This window comes from Sinohyriopsis cumingii, unplaced genomic scaffold (genome assembly GCF_028554795.1).
Source record: "Sinohyriopsis cumingii isolate HCF-2022 unplaced genomic scaffold, ASM2855479v2 utg001460l, whole genome shotgun sequence".
Classification (NCBI taxonomy): domain Eukaryota; kingdom Metazoa; phylum Mollusca; class Bivalvia; order Unionida; family Unionidae; genus Sinohyriopsis; species Sinohyriopsis cumingii.
This window is the reverse complement of record NW_028316002.1, coordinates 1,899,268-1,917,306: the sequence shown is the minus strand read 5'-3', so window position 1 is coordinate 1,917,306 and position 18,039 is coordinate 1,899,268. Positions and strand designations below refer to the sequence as shown.

General features: G+C 33.7%; 1 protein-coding gene across 1 annotated transcript in view; it reads left to right on the top strand.

The window, feature by feature from the left end:
• The first annotated feature begins 520 nt into the window (after positions 1 to 520).
• LOC149772479 (antiviral innate immune response receptor RIG-I-like) overlaps positions 521 to 18,039 on the top strand; it is a 62,675-nt gene continuing 45,156 nt past the window's right edge. Inside the window, exons 1-3 of the mRNA XM_089947756.1 lie at positions 521 to 2,145; positions 10,615 to 10,686; positions 12,983 to 13,138. Of these exons, the coding sequence (XP_089803882.1) occupies positions 573 to 2,145; positions 10,615 to 10,686; positions 12,983 to 13,138 (1,801 nt within the window). The 5' untranslated portion in view covers positions 521 to 572. The remainder of the gene's footprint in view (positions 2,146 to 10,614; positions 10,687 to 12,982; positions 13,139 to 18,039) is intronic.

The window sequence follows — 18,039 nt, the reverse complement described above, 5'->3', positions numbered from 1 at the left end:
GGGCCAGACGTTTTATATTACATTTATGTTACTTTCTGCATGATTATTTTCTCAGACTGTGTTGAAAAGTGTAATACAGCCACATAATATAAAAGTTTTATCAATGCCTTAATTGCACCATGTTTTCAAAACTTTCGACCTTAGAAACAATGATTCTCTCATTGAGGGTCACCTGTTGCTTTTTTTAAATCAAGCCCTTGCATACCGGTTGATGTGGGCATTCCTTGGAGTGATTTGAGCATGGATAGTGTTTTAAATGTCCGTTCCTACTCAAGGGTTTGGTTAATGTGGGAGTCTGATTACAGGGGTTTTATTGAGAAACGTGGGTTAGTTGAAGGGATGCAACAGAGAAGTGTGGGAGAATAATTACGTCTGAGAAAGTGTTTCAAATGTACTAAATTGTACAACAGTTTGGTAAATGTTAGTTGAAATAAGAGGTTCAGTATACAGCAGATGAGTAAGTCCATTCTGATTTACTTCTACTTTTCAGTATTTTCTGTTCTCATTACAGATTTACAAATGCTGGATGATATTTATCGTCTTGAAAAGTTGATAAAATAGCGAAAGAGAAAATGGATGACGAAACACTAAATTGGTTCAGATTTGCAAACTGTTTAGTTAATATCGGAAACAAAGTGCTTCAAAAGCTCCTAAATTTCTGTATAAATACATGCAGTTTTAGTGACTACCATGACCTTTGGCTTGAAAGAGTAAATAAACACTGTTGGTCAGACGATCTGAAAGTGTTATTTACTTCACTTCAGCAGCAATGTTTGACGTTTGATGCAGCAAGTCAGCAAATTTGTCAGCCGTTGCTTTCCAAATGGAGGCGCGACATTGGAGTCTCACCTATGAGAATAAAACAGCAGCTGTCTGCTTTGGGAAGATGGGAAACGGATTTACAAGCTGCTGTAAGCAATAATGCAGCACAGCAGAGCACGTTAAGTAATTGGTCAAATGAAATACAAAATCTTGTAATGGAGCATTCATCAATGTTGACACATGTAAGGAACTGGACAAAAGAATTTATCCATCTGTGCTATGTGAATCAGTTGGTTTTGTTGGAGCTAGTAGAAGGACACAATAAAAGTACAATTACTCTTTTGTCGACTTTCAAACAAGACATAGGAGACACAGCAAATGCCCTAAATTCCTGTCATCAAAACGAAGGAAGTTCTTTTCGCACAATACAATCAAGCATACATACCTTTTTCACCTCTTGGCAACCAAAAATCAACGAACTTATTGATTCATGGGCACTAAATATTCCAAGATGTCTTAATCAGATTGTTTTGCAAAGTCTCTTAACAGATGTGAAGAATGACCTCCCTGGAGTACACAACATATTTCAGATAAACCTTAATGACATTGGTAAAGAATGGCACAATAGGCTACATAAGAAGCTGACTAAATGGAGCCATCAGTTACAGCGGGTTGGTGGATCGATGACGGATCTACAGGATCTCACAAGGAAATGGTGTGAGAAACTTATACACATCCCTTCTGTACCTGATCTGCAAATCCATTATTTCTTTCATTCAAAGACACCTGACTTGCAAAAATTAAAAACTCGCAGAACTTTCACAGAACCACAGTGGTCACTGATGTTTCCGTCTCAAGATAAAATTAACCTTCAATTATTTGACATTACATTATTATGTATTCTGCTCAGGAATATTTGCTCAGTTTGTCCGCCTGAGTTTGGTTGGAAAGGTAAATTGTTGGACACGGACCATTCTATGGGCGCTGACTTACTGAGAATGACGAACTACAGAAATGATTATGTTGGTCACATAGCACATGCTGCCCTAACGACTTATGACTTTGAAAAGATTTGGTCAGTACTGGAAGTTATTTTGTTTAGACTTTCCATGCCTCTAGGAGATGAATTCCAGCAAGAAGTTCAGCAAAAAATAACTGAATTAAAAACGTGTTCCTTTGACGTTCGTGTGGAAATAAAACTTCAGCTGGAACTTATCAATTGGTATAAAAGTGACTTACAGAACTTAGATCGAGCAACAGAAGAAAACTGCCTCGGATATCTTCAAACACTGAATGAAAAAGTTCAAGATTTACCTCAGCAACAAGCTGACCTCAAGTCAGAGATACAGGATATGAAGACCATGATACAAGATATGAGACAAGGTAATACCTTCTACTGACTTCTGTGTATTTTTCTTTTATTCAGATCCAGATTGGAAACTTGATGATTTGACTTGACCTACGTGTTTCTTATGATACCTTAAATAACGTAAAACCATCACAACATTTTGTCAGTTACTTATACATTGCCTACATTTTTCGTCATTTCTGATCGAATCCAGCAAATTAGTTCTGTCTGAGTTCTAATTCATCCAGATCATCATACTTATGTATCCTGGATACACCAACGAAAAAAACACCAGGGTTATGTTGCAGTTTTGGGTCATAGTTATATTTGACTGAAATTCTTGTGATTTTTAGGGCAATTCGCCTTGCCGGAATTGTGACCCTAAGCAAAAGTCAAGAGAATAAATTCAGTAAACATTTTATTTACTGTTTAGGCTTTAGTCTTGTTTTTTTATTGAATGCAAGTAATATTCTTAATTTTTTAGTCAATCTCCAGAAAAAATCCGAAAAATATAGTAATGCTTTTTTTTCTCAGTGGGATGCACTAACGTGTCTCAAACTGTATTAGCATGGTAAAACCTAAAAGGGTTCGAGGTAATACAGAATTGTAACGTTGCAAACATTTAGCTCTTGCCTCTAACAAGCATAAGAAATACAAAATGTCATGTTCTATTCCAAGGGGGTATTATTTAAGAAAAAGACACATGACTTGAAGAGCTAAAACATTATTATTCTAAACTGCTTTCAACTTAGTGAAAGATGCATATATATATATATATATATATATATATATATATATATATATATATATATATATATATATATATATATATATATATGTAAAACTTCTATTTTAAAAGAAATTGAGAATTAAAGAATTATGTGTATTGCATAGCAAAATATTTGATGAAGAGAGCCAGACATTAGTTAGAAATGAAATTAAATCAGTACTGAATTTGACCTTTTGAATATTACTACAATCAACAGCAGTAAGTTCATGAATTTTAATTTTGTCCCTTGTCACAAAACAGTTAAAGCTTTCGGAAAGGGATGTTGTATGTATTTTCTGTTTGCCAACATCCATATATACTTTTACCAGAAATAAGTAAGACTTACAACATACGAGTAAAAAATATATGAATGTTCTTGAGGTTTTTTGTATGGAATTTAATGGTCAATCTACATTTGTCTCACATTCTTGAGGTAAAATATGCGTACTTACTTTGACCAAATCTCTGGCTTCCACTTCTGAATTATGTTTTCAAAACATACTAATCAGTTTAGGAGTATGAATTCATATTTTTCATATATATATATATATATATATATATATATATATATATATATATATATATATATATATATATATATATATATAGGTTTTATAGGTTACTGCATTTGTATAGGAAAATATGAACGAGTTTTGGGATGGAATATTGCACGACCATGGGAGTGCAGTATATCCTTCCGACAAAACGAGTTCATATTTTCCCATACAAATGCAGTAAACGTTTTATTATACGCTCATTTTTTAAATTCTACCTAAGGTTTAATTATATAAACAAAATACACTACAACAAACAACGTAAATGATTGAATGCCGTATTCCAAACTAAATACACAAGCGCAGATTTGTCATTACACAATAACATCATTGTTAATGCGCACATATCTCCACCCAGATAAATTTGAACTTAGTCGCGCGCTCGACATAACTTTCGAAAGAAAATGGCGTGCCTAGTTAAAATTGAAATTTGCAGTCATATTGTGAATGACTGCTCATTGCAACAACTTTTCAATTTGATCTGGAATGAATATATTTTGGTATTTTGTTTCGATTCGACGAACGTTTGTGATTTTGGACTGGATTCATCTGTGAAAATTATACATGAAATACACTGGATTGAAGCGGCGCCGAGAAGCGTGTTTACATCTGTAAATATGTTTCTGTTTCTGTCATTGAATGTTTGAAATCATAATGTGGGAAAAATATGAAGTCTTTCAATTGCAATTATCAAAAAAGACGCTATGGAATGTAATGCTTATTTCATTTTGAGTGCAGTAAGAAGGATGCAATTGCACTTATCATCGAAATTACAGCACAATTTCGAAATGTGTAATCCAGATTGAAAACCTATGACACGGCTCATCTAATTCAGATTTGCAGAATTAAGAAAATATATTTTGAGGAAATTCAGGATGTAAAACTGAAGTATATTTTATTTTGCCATTCTTATTTTTTTTTATATTTTTTTTTGTGGAGGGCGCTCTCTCCTGTTTTAATCTTTGCAGACCAGATAGGGAGGCCCTCCTGCCCTAATTATAAGTGTTTGCTATATTTATATTTTTCCAATTTGGTACACTTTTTGTATATATATGTATTTTTTTGTTTTTGTTGCTTATATATATATATATATATATATATATATATATATATATATATATATATATATATATATATATATATATATAGGGACCCCGAGTGTCCGAGTGGTCTAACGCGATCTCCGTTACGGATCACTGCCATCTCATCTCTGTCTGCGTGGGTTCGAGTCTCGGATTCAGTCAATGTGGGTATGTGAGAAAGCTTGCCAGTAGCTTCTTGTGGGTCGGTGGTTCTTTCCGGGGTTTTCCTGGGTTCTTCCTCCACCATTAATACTGGCCGCCATGTATAGCCTATCGTGTGCTGAAAAATGGCGTTAAACCCTATAACAACAACAATATATATATTATATATTATATATATATATATATATATATATATATATATATATATATATATATATATATATATATATATATATATATATAATTTTATTTTCTATTTAATCTAAATATTCATCAATCGCTAAAAAGGCTTCTTCTGCCATCCTTCGTTCTTCTTCCTCTTTCTGCCTTCTTTTTTCTTTCCTTCCTTCTAATTCTGTCTCTTTATCTTCTTTGCTCTAGGGTTCCTGTAATTGGCGTCGAGTTTGGGCAGTTGGGCATCTGATTTTCTCGTGCAGGTTGTATTTGCTCTGCAATAACTGTTGATCATTTAGTTTGTAGAATTTCTTCTTGTCGTTGTTGCTGGTGCTGTTGACATTGTTGATTTGGAAATTGACAAATTTGCAGTTTTACTGTTGCTTGCTGTTCTTGTATTTTTATTGTCTTTGGATTTTCTTTGGATTGTCCGTTTTTCCGTTCTAGTTGTTGTTCTAGTGGCTTCCCTTGTTTGGGGTTTTGTTCTTTTATTTGCTCCTCTTGTTGTCTTTGTTGTTGCTGTTGTACTTTTTGCCTTTGATTTGAAGTTGGTTTTCTTGCTGCTGTTGCTTTTGTACTGTCTGTTCCGTGTGGATTCGTTCCTCTTCTCGTTGTTGGCTTTGTTGTTGTTGTTGTATTGTAGGTTGCCTTTCTGCTCTTTGTTCATCTACTGATACTTGTTGTTGTTGTTGTCGTCTTTGTATTCCCCTTGTTGTCTCTTGATTTTGGGAGCATTTGTGTGTTGTATGTCCAGTCTGTTGACATCTACTGCACTTTCTGTTATATAATAGTACACCCTCTGTACCAAGATCTGGTCAAAAACCACGTAGGAAGAATGCTCTTTTTACTTCCATTAGCTTAGTTTTCTCTATTTCCAAAATTCTATTGCCTTTGTCTATGGATGTCGAAGGTATTGTTTCCAGTCGTGATGAGATAACTTTTATCTTCAATTTCTCTTCAAATTTTTGGACTGTAGCCTCCAAAGGTATTTCTAATGGAATGTCAGATAGGTGTAACTCTCCAGTTTGCTTTTTATCTTTCGTAGAATTGGTGTAGCTAGTTCTTTGATTAACGCTTTTTCTCCAGCAATCTGAAATTCTCCGTAGGGTAGTACTGGTTTTGTCCCCTTTGGGTGCACAATAAACTCTTGATATCCCTTCTGGTTTATTTAGTAGATTTTGTTCAAGCAGTCTGGGTATTGGACTTTAATTGCTATCATAACTGAGGCTACTCCCTTTACTCTATCTCTCGATAATCCTAACATGTCTATCTCTTGGGCGTATGTACATTCCAAACAAGATCCATCATTTGTTTTTATCCGTCTAGTGTTGAAGTATTTTTCTAATTCCCTTATCTCTTTGTTCGCTCTGTGTGTTGCCATTTTTCCTCGTGCATCTTGTGTTTGTGAAGATATTTCTATTGTATATGTTCAATTTGTTTCTTCTCAATTTGTAAATTTTTTCATCAATGTGATTCTTGACTCTTCTGTTGAAGCATTTGTGCGATGATTTGCAGGTATCTGTCTTAAAGCAGTTTACCGTTTTTCAAGAAAGCAAATAAACACAAGGCTTTTTCAAGAATGACGCGAGTGACATTGCCATTCTTATCACCAGCTAAAGAAGAGAGTATATGGCTTGTCACTTGTATGCTATTTGTAAGGACCTTATCTTCCGTCTGTTATATACTGTAGCTAGCCTAAATCCGTAACATTGTATCAATGCGGAATGTGCATATTAATCATACAAACGAGATCGAACCACAGAGTGTATAGTTTTTGGAGTATTAGTTGTACAAACGAGATCGAACCAGAGAGTGTATAGTCTACAGAGTATTAATCTTGCAAACGAGATCGAACCACAGAGTGCAGTCTACAGAGTATTATATGTCACAAAAGAACTAACAATAATTACTGTGGATTTCTACATATTCCAAAATAATTAATTGAACATGAATGCATTGTATATAAAGGTTTATACAGCAAGTCAGCACAATACTGAATACATGTATATCATGCAGATTACAAGTTCAGTTTGACAAAAAAGTGAATATAAAGAGTGTAATGTGTCACGACATTATAAACTGACCCAAATTCATAATCTGTATTATACATAACCTGTCTGTGTGGCCTCTTTAAAAATTTTAAAAGTGTGATATGCTGCAACAAATTAAAAAGTCGTTTTTTATTTCCATGAATCAAAGTTAAAAGTTAATGTATGTGCACACACAGAGTTATATTAAAGTAACATACGAATTTCTGAAGCATAGTTACAAAGCTGAAGAAAAAACAACAAACTAGAATAGTGAACATTATTAAAAACTACTCCTTTTTAAAAAAAAGCATGAAATAGAATTTTATGACACCATATGATTTGGTCCATGACAATAAAGTTGTCAAGAAGCAATTTAGCAGTTTTGATGCTAGATCACAAATCTGCATGTAAAGCGTGGCTGATGTATCTCTGGTTTTTGTTCAGTTTAACAAATTCACTGCACAAAATATATGTAGCAGTCATTACTAGCATGTATTGTCAAGTATCCAGCAGCTAACCTGAAAAACAAATTTCTAATTAAGAAAGGAATAAATAGTGTATATACTTGCTTATAAGGCGAGTTCAACTGCAAACTGCACAGACTCAGATCTACCATTGCATAATGTGCCAACAGATCTGGATCTGTGCAGCTAGTTAGGAGTAATCAGTAGAAGAAATTGCATAGACCCTGATATATGCAGGTATATTATGATATGGCATATATATATATATATATATATATATATATATATATATATATATATATATATATATATATATATATATATATATATATATATATATATATTGCAACCCCGCTATAACGCGAATTCGGATATAACGCAGTGGTGGCTTGGCTCCCGAAATTTCATATATTCGTTCGCACATGAAAAAATATTTTTTGTTCAAAGTATATGAAATGGTGAATAACAAATTTATTATCATTATGGGGGAAGAGATCGCGTATGGATTCGAATGTAATATGATCGTGGCGTGGTTCCTGAAATTTTAAATACATGTGTGTATATATTTCTCATACCGGGAAGAAATATCTTTTTAAAGTACGAGAAATAGTGTGTTAAACGTTTATTATCATTTTGGGGAAGAGTTCGCGTATAAATTTTAATACAATACAAACGTGGAGTAGCTTCTAAAATTTAACAATATCACCAGGTTCTTGAAGTGTTATGCCAAAAGAAACATTATCGGACATGTTACCAGTAAATAATGTCCGTTTTATTAGCTGGAAATTGAAATGGTATGAAATTGTACATGAGGTCAACTTTAAATTTTTTTTTTTTTTTATAAAAGCTACTTGTGACCATTGCAGGCCTATTGCACTTAGTTCTCGGGTTTTACATGTGTATGGGGTTTACTTATGAACTCGTTATTAATTTCCTATTTTTTTATAAAATTATTTTACTGTTATGGTAACGCAAGTTCACAAACGCAATTCGTTCTCTGCACTTTGCGCAAAAATAAAATATTATCATTTTGGGGAAGAGATCGTGTATGAATTTGAGTATAATACGATATATTATATGACCGTGGCATGGTTCCTGAAATTTTAAATACATGTACGTGTATTTTTCTCGTACACGGAAAAATACTTATTAAAAGTAAGAGAAATAGTGTGTAAAAACGTTTATTATCATTTTGGGGGAGAGTTGGAGTATGAATTCGAATATAATACGATCGTGGCTTGGCTTTAACAATTTCACCAGGTTCTTGAAGTGTTATGCCAAAATAAACATTATCGGAAATGTTACTTGTTACTGATCCATGAGTAAAGCCAGTAAGTCGTCTTTGTGATTGTCTTCAATTAATTCTGTATACCATCGTTGCTCATAAACAATAACCGACATGTGTTTCTTTAAGTGCATACACAAACAAGCAGCAGACAATGCGTTGGTTGATAAAACATTCTCAAAATTTAATAAACATCAAAAAGCGAAAGCCGCCAAAATATTTGCTGGGCTTGGCGGTGTTATTAGACGCACTCAGTTGACCAGTAAATAATGTCCGCTTTATTAGCTGGAAATTGAAAGGGTATGAAATTGTACATGCGTTCAGCTTTTCATTTTTTTAAAACGTGACTCGTGACCATTGCAGGCCTACTGCACTTAGTTCTTGGGTTTTACATGGGTATGGTGTTTGTTTATGAACTCGGTATTAATTTCCTATTTTTTATAAAAATATTTTACCGTTAATGGAAAAGCAAGTTCACAAACGCAAGTCGTTCTCTGCACTTTGCGCCATGATCAGTACAGTAGTTTTCACACGTTTCTTTCTAAGGTCAAAAAATTTGAAGTAAAAATTATATGCACGCTGAAAGCATGTGTTGATTTGTAATTATTCTTGTTGTAGTCGTTCAAACGAATAGGCGTACAAGCGTTAATTATTGGAAATTTGCAATGGATAAATGTACACGGAAACGCATATGAGAAAATTGTATCAGTATGAAATTTGTAAAGACACCGTTCATAGACACTGGAACGTAATGAACCGTACGCATGCTTCGTCTTTCTTAACCTAATTTTGCTGTTAATTTTTTCTATTGAATTCAGACACATAATGATGTGTGACAAAATTATTGAATAGTTTAAATATGTATGCAATTTTTGCAATGGAATTACATATTTTATGGATTGATTTCAAGCCCCGACGGTACGATATCAGACTGCAAGTAAACGGTGTTAATACTCTGTTCATGCTCTATATTAGACGTTGAATTCAGATACAATGATCGGAGTGGGGGTGGGGGGATATTGAATATTGTAGATCTGTGTGCAATGTTTCAATGGAATTACATGCATTATAGAGGAACTGAATGCCACGACGGTACGATAGTAAACAGTGTTGATACCCTATTCATCGTATACCGTAGACATGAATACACGTATATGTGCCAAGGAGTTGTTCTCCCAAAAAGTAAAATACTGTAAAACCCCGCATTAACGCGACCCAGATATTAACGTGATCCAATTTTGTGGACCCCAATTATCGCGTTATAACGGGGTTCCACTGTGTGTGTGTGTGTATATATATATATATATATATATATATATATATATATATATATATATATATAGTTTGCAATTGGACTTACTTGACTAATAAGCAAGTATATACGATATCCATCACAATGAAATTGTTGGAGCTGTCTGTTCTCTTGTAAATCTTTTGTATGTGCATGTATATTCAAGAACCTGATAAGTTGTTATTAACATTATTTTTACTTTGAAAGCAATGTTGCACTTTAATGATGAAAAAGATGACTTAAGGTTAGAAAAAGTTTTAAAATTACTGTTATGATACAGTACAAAATATTATGGATATGAATAGAATGGTACAAAAATTCTGGTCAGCAAGATTCTCTATCTTTGGGTTGGAATATTTCACAATAAAAGTGATGGGGGTTATGAATGGAAATTGGGGTAGTAGTCAGGCTTCCCTAATTGATGAAGTAGGATCATCCATTTTTTTTATTACCCCCCCCAATATATATATATATATATATATATATATATATATATATATATATATATATATATATATACACACACACACACACACACACATGTGGAAAAGAAACTTAGATTAAGATTAAGAGAGTTTTTTGAGGACTTAAATGACTTTTTGACAAATGAAGTTAACTGCTACATTGATAAAATTTTGTCTTTGTGATCAGTTTGTGAATGGTAATTGGTTCATATCATTGCTTTTTTTCCAGAATTTACAAGGCATCAGTTGGAAAGGGTTGAGATCAAACAAAGAGTGGCAAAAGTGGAAGAACATATTTCAAGTTAGTAAGCAAATGTTTTTTTAATTGTTTATTCCACTTTCATAATTTTAAAGACGCATCAAAAGCAGAGTTGAGAGTGAAAGTCTGCAGAAATAGTCTTTCCATCGATGAAAATTATTGAAAACCTAGCACCTATCCTTGCTGTTGAGCCTGCATTATAATACAATTATCTTTTGGACTGTATGTATTCTTGCTCAGCTACAAAAGACCCTGTTTTCAGTTGTCAAAATCCAACATCCTACCACCTACCCCAATGAGAAACAAACTTAAACAACATTGAACCAAGTGAAATTTTATGTCTTTATCAGACACAAGAGCCATACAAAAATAATGCTCTGTATGCATTGTGACCCAGACCACCACACTAAAGTTTTAAAAACATACATTAAGATACCATCTCAGATACCATAACCATCATTACATAAATGAATTAACCGCCCACTGCTTTTAAAGTCAGATGTTCTTACAGTTAAAATTGACAAGCTTGAATGATGTTGATGTATTGTGTTACTACACAAGGCAATTTTAATGTGCAGTATGTAGCAATTAAATTCCAAAACCTTTGCATTTCTTTCATTTTGATGATAGTGAGGGAACTTTATACTGTCGGATGTTATGTCAACACAAAAATAGTGTATTGAAAGATTTTTCATGATCCAAAAACTAAATTTAGTGAAGTAAGTAGCAATAATCAAACAAAATTTGAGAATTTAATGGGACCATACCAGGATAATACAAGGGGCAACGGTATATAGATTGACTATATAGTAAGGTAGTACTGTATTCGCAAAACATGCAAAATGAAAAAAGCAAGAATATATCGATATTATTCAAATTGTATAAATAAATTAAATCAATATTTAATATCAAGCAATCTTCTTAACATGATAATAGCAGGACATGAAAAGTATCTATTACTGCATTCCAAATTTGTGACTTTTGATTCTGATATACCATATGATTGGCATATTATTATTGTTATGGTACATACATGATTTCCCCCTTTTTATTAAATTACAGGACTGTATCTTTGCAGCTATTATAAACGTAGCCTACCACTTAATCGTACAAACTTACCTTAATTGCTTGCCATAATGTGGTGACCTTTGAATCAAAATCAGTGACCTTAAAATCTAAAGGGATGTGTCATAGTGTGACAATACATATTGCAGACAGATCAATGCAAAAAGTGATATGTGATGATCGTTTGTAGCAAATTATCCTATTAATACATCTTAGGCGCTTATATTCTTCAAGAAGTCTAAGAGAACCCTTACCATGGGGGAACATTAGCTGAAGGCATGAAACCAAGTTCAAATATGACAAGAAGTGAATACCTGCCTTAGAAGCAATCTTGAAAAGAAACCTAAATTATTTTCCTCCAAAGTGTCTTAATTTGGCATGTGTGCAGTCAATAATAGAAAATGAGTTAATTGTTTGGGACTCCTACTATGTCTATGATATATACCAACAAGAAATGTGAAGCATAAAGCTACAAGGTAATTATACATCTGGAGGTGTGAACTGTGTAACAGGGATATTAGAGAACCGAAAACTGCCCTGCTTACAAATTTGCATTCTTATAGATGGTTGAAGGAGGCTTAGTACCATTAAACATTATTTACAACAAAAATATATTATTAAGCCAAAATAATTTAGAGATTTTGAAACTTAATATAAATATCATTGAAAAATCAGCAGTGTATAAAGCAAGCTTACAAAGCAATGTAAAACTGATCAGTTTTGGAATGCTTTCTTTTTGAGAATCAAGGGGTATTAGAATAACCTTGGTGGGAAAATTGTGAGTGCAGAAATAATGGAAGACATCAAACATGAATTTTCATTTTTCATAAATTCCTCTCTACCATGTTCAGTATGCCTTATAAGAGCCCTGCAGTGTACAGAAATAGAAACAGACCCAAATTTCCAGACTAAACCCTAATTTATGGGTCCATTCCATGTCTTTCTGGCTTTTTATTCCATGTAACAGAAATCTCCAGGCTATATCCAGATTAAAGACCCTGGCTAAAATAAATATGACACAAATCCATTGCAAACCAAACAATGTATTGTACCCAGACCCGAACTGAAACTTCATGTGCAGTCCAGATTTTTCTGATTCTCTACTCCATTTCCAGACAATACCCTGACTTTACCAAGACTAAAGACTTTCAGTTTCACCCAGACTACAAAAAGATTCAAGACAGATCAACACAAGACCAGAAATACCCAGCCACTTCCATGCCAAAACACTGATTTAATGCAGACTAAATTTTCATAAGGGTAATTTTTACAGATAGTGGTGGACCAGACACTTCCATTGGTGACCATGCTATTCCGTTGCCTAGCAACCCCAGACATGATGTAGCAGATGATTCAGGTGGGATCTACAAAAGAGCTGACAGAATTGATTCTGATGGAAGACCTTACACAGACACTCAGCCACCTTCTTGTAATTATAGCAACAGTCTGATAAATGTCAGTATCACAGGGAAGCTAATGCAGAATATGAAAACCCTTAATGCAGTGCTGTCCAACCTGCAGCCCACGGGCTGCATATGGTCCATGGACTATTTTTAAATGGCCTGCCAGAGCTCGAGCAGCTATATCATAAGTCATTGCTTTTCAGTTTTCTGCTACGGCCATCGGCTTCAAGAAAAACATTTTTCAGTGGCCCATGGTGTCAAAAAGGTTGGACAGCACTGCCTTAATGGTAAGATAGGTCATGTCTGAAGAAGGGTTTCACTATAGATTTGCAGAATTAAAATGTTTGCCTAATGTGCCCAGTAATAAGTGACCTATGGATTTATTGATCTACCGGTATTATAAGTTAAAATTTCCCATTAGGAAAAATATTGTAATGTGTCAGTGGTCAAGGCCAAATCAAATGGAATAGATGGACAGCTCACGCCTTTTTCAGTTACTAGATCTCTCCAACGTATTGCATTGTCGAGAAATGGTGCTTTCACCACAAAAGTTCTTGTTTAGATTATAATAGCACAAAACAAAACAAAATGAAATAGTCTACATAGTTTATTATATTACTTGCAGACTTTTATGTGTTTCCTCACAAACTTTTGTGTTCAGCATGGTGAAATATAATATTTGCAAACGTGCAAAATGATAAGCATCACAGATATTTGATAAAGCATGTTGAAATGACAACAATGGTATCAGTGGTAAATTGCATGTGAAAATCAGCTTAAATGTTCAATTCAGCATAATTCAAATAATCCCAGTTCCCATACTAATCTTGCACAGAAAAATAAGTTAATACTTGTTTTAATTTGTTTATTTGATGTACCGAAGTGGTAATGTTTTTGTGCATCAATCAAGCTCAGAACTAGACCTGGATTTGTATTCTGGGGGTCCAATGATAAAGATAATAGAGGTACAGTCTGGAACCAGATGTCAAATAGTATGTCAGGAATCAGGTCACAATTATTAGTTCTACGAATGTAGTTCTAGTCTATTTTTAGAACATTTTTTCCTACCTCATTTTGGTGGTGATAGATTCAGATTTATGCATTTCTGGTAGTGATTTAAAGGTAATTGTTTATTCTTGAGAATATGAGCTCAGGGTGTGGTTGTTCGTGTGTATTTTGGCAACAGTGCACAGTGAGTAATAAGGCCTTTGTGATGATCTGAAAGTAAAATCTGTGTTCCATTTACATGCTGCTCGGTTTACAATCCAGCCTTTCAAAAAATGCTTGAGAACCTTTGACAAGAACTTCACCATTAAGTCATCTTTGAAGATATTTTAGATTAACATATGATTTGTATTGATTGTCACATATTGGAAAGGTCAGTACTGAGAAACAAGTGTAGAGAATATATAGTAAAATTAATTTTGTTCTATGTCCTGTCACATGCGTTGGCTGAGACAGAATTGGTTGTTTTGTAGTGATACAGTTTGGAACCAGGTGTCTTGTGAGGGTTTTTATGTGACAATGCATGCCATTTTGTGTTGGGTATATTTATTTTACATCCAAATGACACATCCACTTGAAAATGGAAGGAAATTTGTGGTTTCAAAATGAAACATTTTTTTTAGTAGAAAATTCAATAATGCCAACCGCAATACTGATTTTCCAATGGACTGTTGTATTGATGTCACCACAAGGGTTTGTTACAAAGAAAATTAGGAGTATCCATCATTGAATCAAGGGATGGGACATCCAATATAACATATTAGACCTCCCATCCCTTAATTCATGGACAGATACTCCAGATTTTCTTTGCAGTTAACCCCTGTGGATGACATAGGGACGGTGTTGTCAGTCAAATTCCATTGTGGAAACTTTTATCTGAAATAAACATTGAAATAACTCGAGAGGAGAATTATATTCATTATTAGTACTCAATTTAATGTGTCAGTAGTAATTAGTCTACCTTGCTATTAAATTAATGCTTGAAGAGAATATCAGTTTAGATGAAAATAGAGACTTTTGATGGTTTGTTTGGTCTTTAGACCTTTACTGGAACCCAGCAGAACCACAACTGCCAGAATAATGGATCTCACCCATATTGATAGGTTTTCAGACACAGGAAATTCATGACAGAGTTTTCATGAATATTACTAAATATGAAAGAATTTGGAAAGATATTAACCTGATTGCCTTCTGGTAGACAGCCAAATGGCCAATACACACAGTAGTAAAAATGACGCCAAGTTCAAACAGCAAAAATTGCAAATATTTCACAATAAATTATAAGCAGATTCAAAATTGAAAATGAACAATTTTATCACACTGGTGAAGAAAAGTTTCTTTTGCGTGTATAGTAATAAAAATTATTAATTCAGCCAGAGCCAAGATACCCACAATTTTTCATGAGCATGTCATTTTCTGTAAAACTGATTTAGTGGTACCTCTCCATTGAACATTTTGCTATCCTCATAAAAATTAATGAAATTATTACAAACTTAATTTGTACATATTAATAAGTTGAAACTAACAAATGAGGTTTGAGGAGGATTAAGAGGCATTAAACATGAAACACAGTCTAGTAAGACAGGTATAATATAGCAGGTGTCATTATATGAAATCCAGCACTGTAATAAAAGTGACAAGTGGCCAAATTAAATTTTGAACAAACAGCAAGAAGCAACAATTTACTGACAACTGATTGGTAGACATTGGATTTTGTCAGTTCCATAAGTAATGCTAAACGTAAAGTAATTTTAGTAAGCAGCTAATCACATCATTGGATGCAATGCAGTTGTAAGTCACATGGTACAATGTCACATCACTGAGGTCACTTCTGTACCTAATGCCATTTTTCTTTGACCAAGTCAACAGGTCAAAGGTCAGTGTTAAGTGCTCAGGTGTTCTTAGGTAGATACACAATTTAAGATCACATACAGTAATGTCAGAATATTCAAAATGTATCATGAAGTGTCACAGAAAGTCAGTTTATGACATTTAATGGTATCAAAATATGAAGTCACACAAGGTGACCACACCCACCCCTATTACAAAGAAAGGAACATTTATAAGATAACAGCAAAGTTATGATTACAGTAATCAGTCTTAATAATGCAGTTCATATGAACCCCAAAACATATCAAGTTATAGCTTGGTTTGGTTGCCTTATAATAGAGTACATTAGAAACAAGTCTGTGTTAGTGTTCATATATTTGACCACTCTGGTGGCCTAAGTAGTTAGAGCATCAGCCTCTTATGTGGGAGGTCATGGGTTCAAACCCCCACCAAGTCATACCAAAAACTTATCAAAATGGTACTAACAGCTGCCTTGCTTGGCACTCAGCATTAAGAGGTTAGTGTTAGGACTGGCCGTCCTGGTGTCAGGATGATGTGACCATTGGGACATGATGCTACATCATGTCTGTGGCATGATACCCCAGTGCTATAGACATCACTATAAAATGACACACTGCAAACATAGTAGCAACATAGTAGTTTCAGAATAATGCACTTGCTCCTCAGGTAACTAGGTGTCTGGTTGTCTTTGTGGAAGGTGAGGAAGATGCATTATCAATGTGACTGTGTCTTATATATTTATTTACATAAGTACTGTTTACTTACCAATACATGTTTATATTAAGTTTCAAATCATTTGTGATATGTAGAATTAACTTGGTGTTATTTTACAGAATGAATTATGATCAGTATTGTGGATTTCATTTGGTCTTGTTTCACATAATGAATTATGATCAATATTGTGGATTTCATTTGGAGTTATTTTACAGAATGAATTACAATCCATATTTTGGATGTACTTTTATTATGAGATTCACCTATTTACAGATTTGGAGATTTGTTCATCATTCTATGAACGGAGGGATAGAGAAAAACCAAGCTTTACATCAATATTTTTATTGTGTTTGCCTTTTATTAAAAAAGAATTAGAAATGAGAAACTTGTTTGAAACTGAGAAAATTGTCTAGTGGTTCAGACAGAATTGACAAGAGTCTGTGTAAAGTTAGTTTATGCAAGTTAAGTTCAAGTATGTGTTTCCCAGTCTGTACATACATACACACATGCATACATACATACATACACATACATACACACACATACATGCACACATGCATACATACAAACATGCACACACATGCATACATACATACATACATACACACACATGCATACATATATACATTACATACATACATAGATATATACATACATACATACATACACACACATACATGCATACATACATACATACATACACATACATACACACATGCACACATACATACACACACACACACACACACACACACACACACACATACATACATACATACATACATACAGCTCTTCCCTATTTTAATATGAATCAATAAAACATAATTCGGGATATATAATGCAGTACCAAATGACCCAAATCTCACCAATGTATAATAATAAGGGTTTCAAGAGAACAAGGTGAAACTTAGTTATATCTTCATTTCATTTTTAAAACAACATTGCTTACAGTTTTTTGATAATACCTGCTATACCACAGTTCCATATATTATGCTATCCTCAATATATCATGGTACTCTGTATAATGCAGTTTGGTACATAATTTGGTTGGCAGTTATAGATCCAATCTACCTTGTTATAACAAAGAGAGATGTACATAATTACATGTATTATACTGTACCAGTGAAATGCATGATGAATGTCTGTTTCATTCATGCATATTTGTCTTTGCAATACAACAAGCATTGTCAAAACACTTTGTGTTGAATGTTTAAACATTTTGTATCGTATTTTCTAACAACCAGATCTTATAACTGATGTATGATCCTGTATTTGTGTTCTGAATAAAAGACAACTCTCACCAATATTAGACCATGACAAAACATAGTGCTTCTGTCTTTTCTTTGCTGCCCACAAT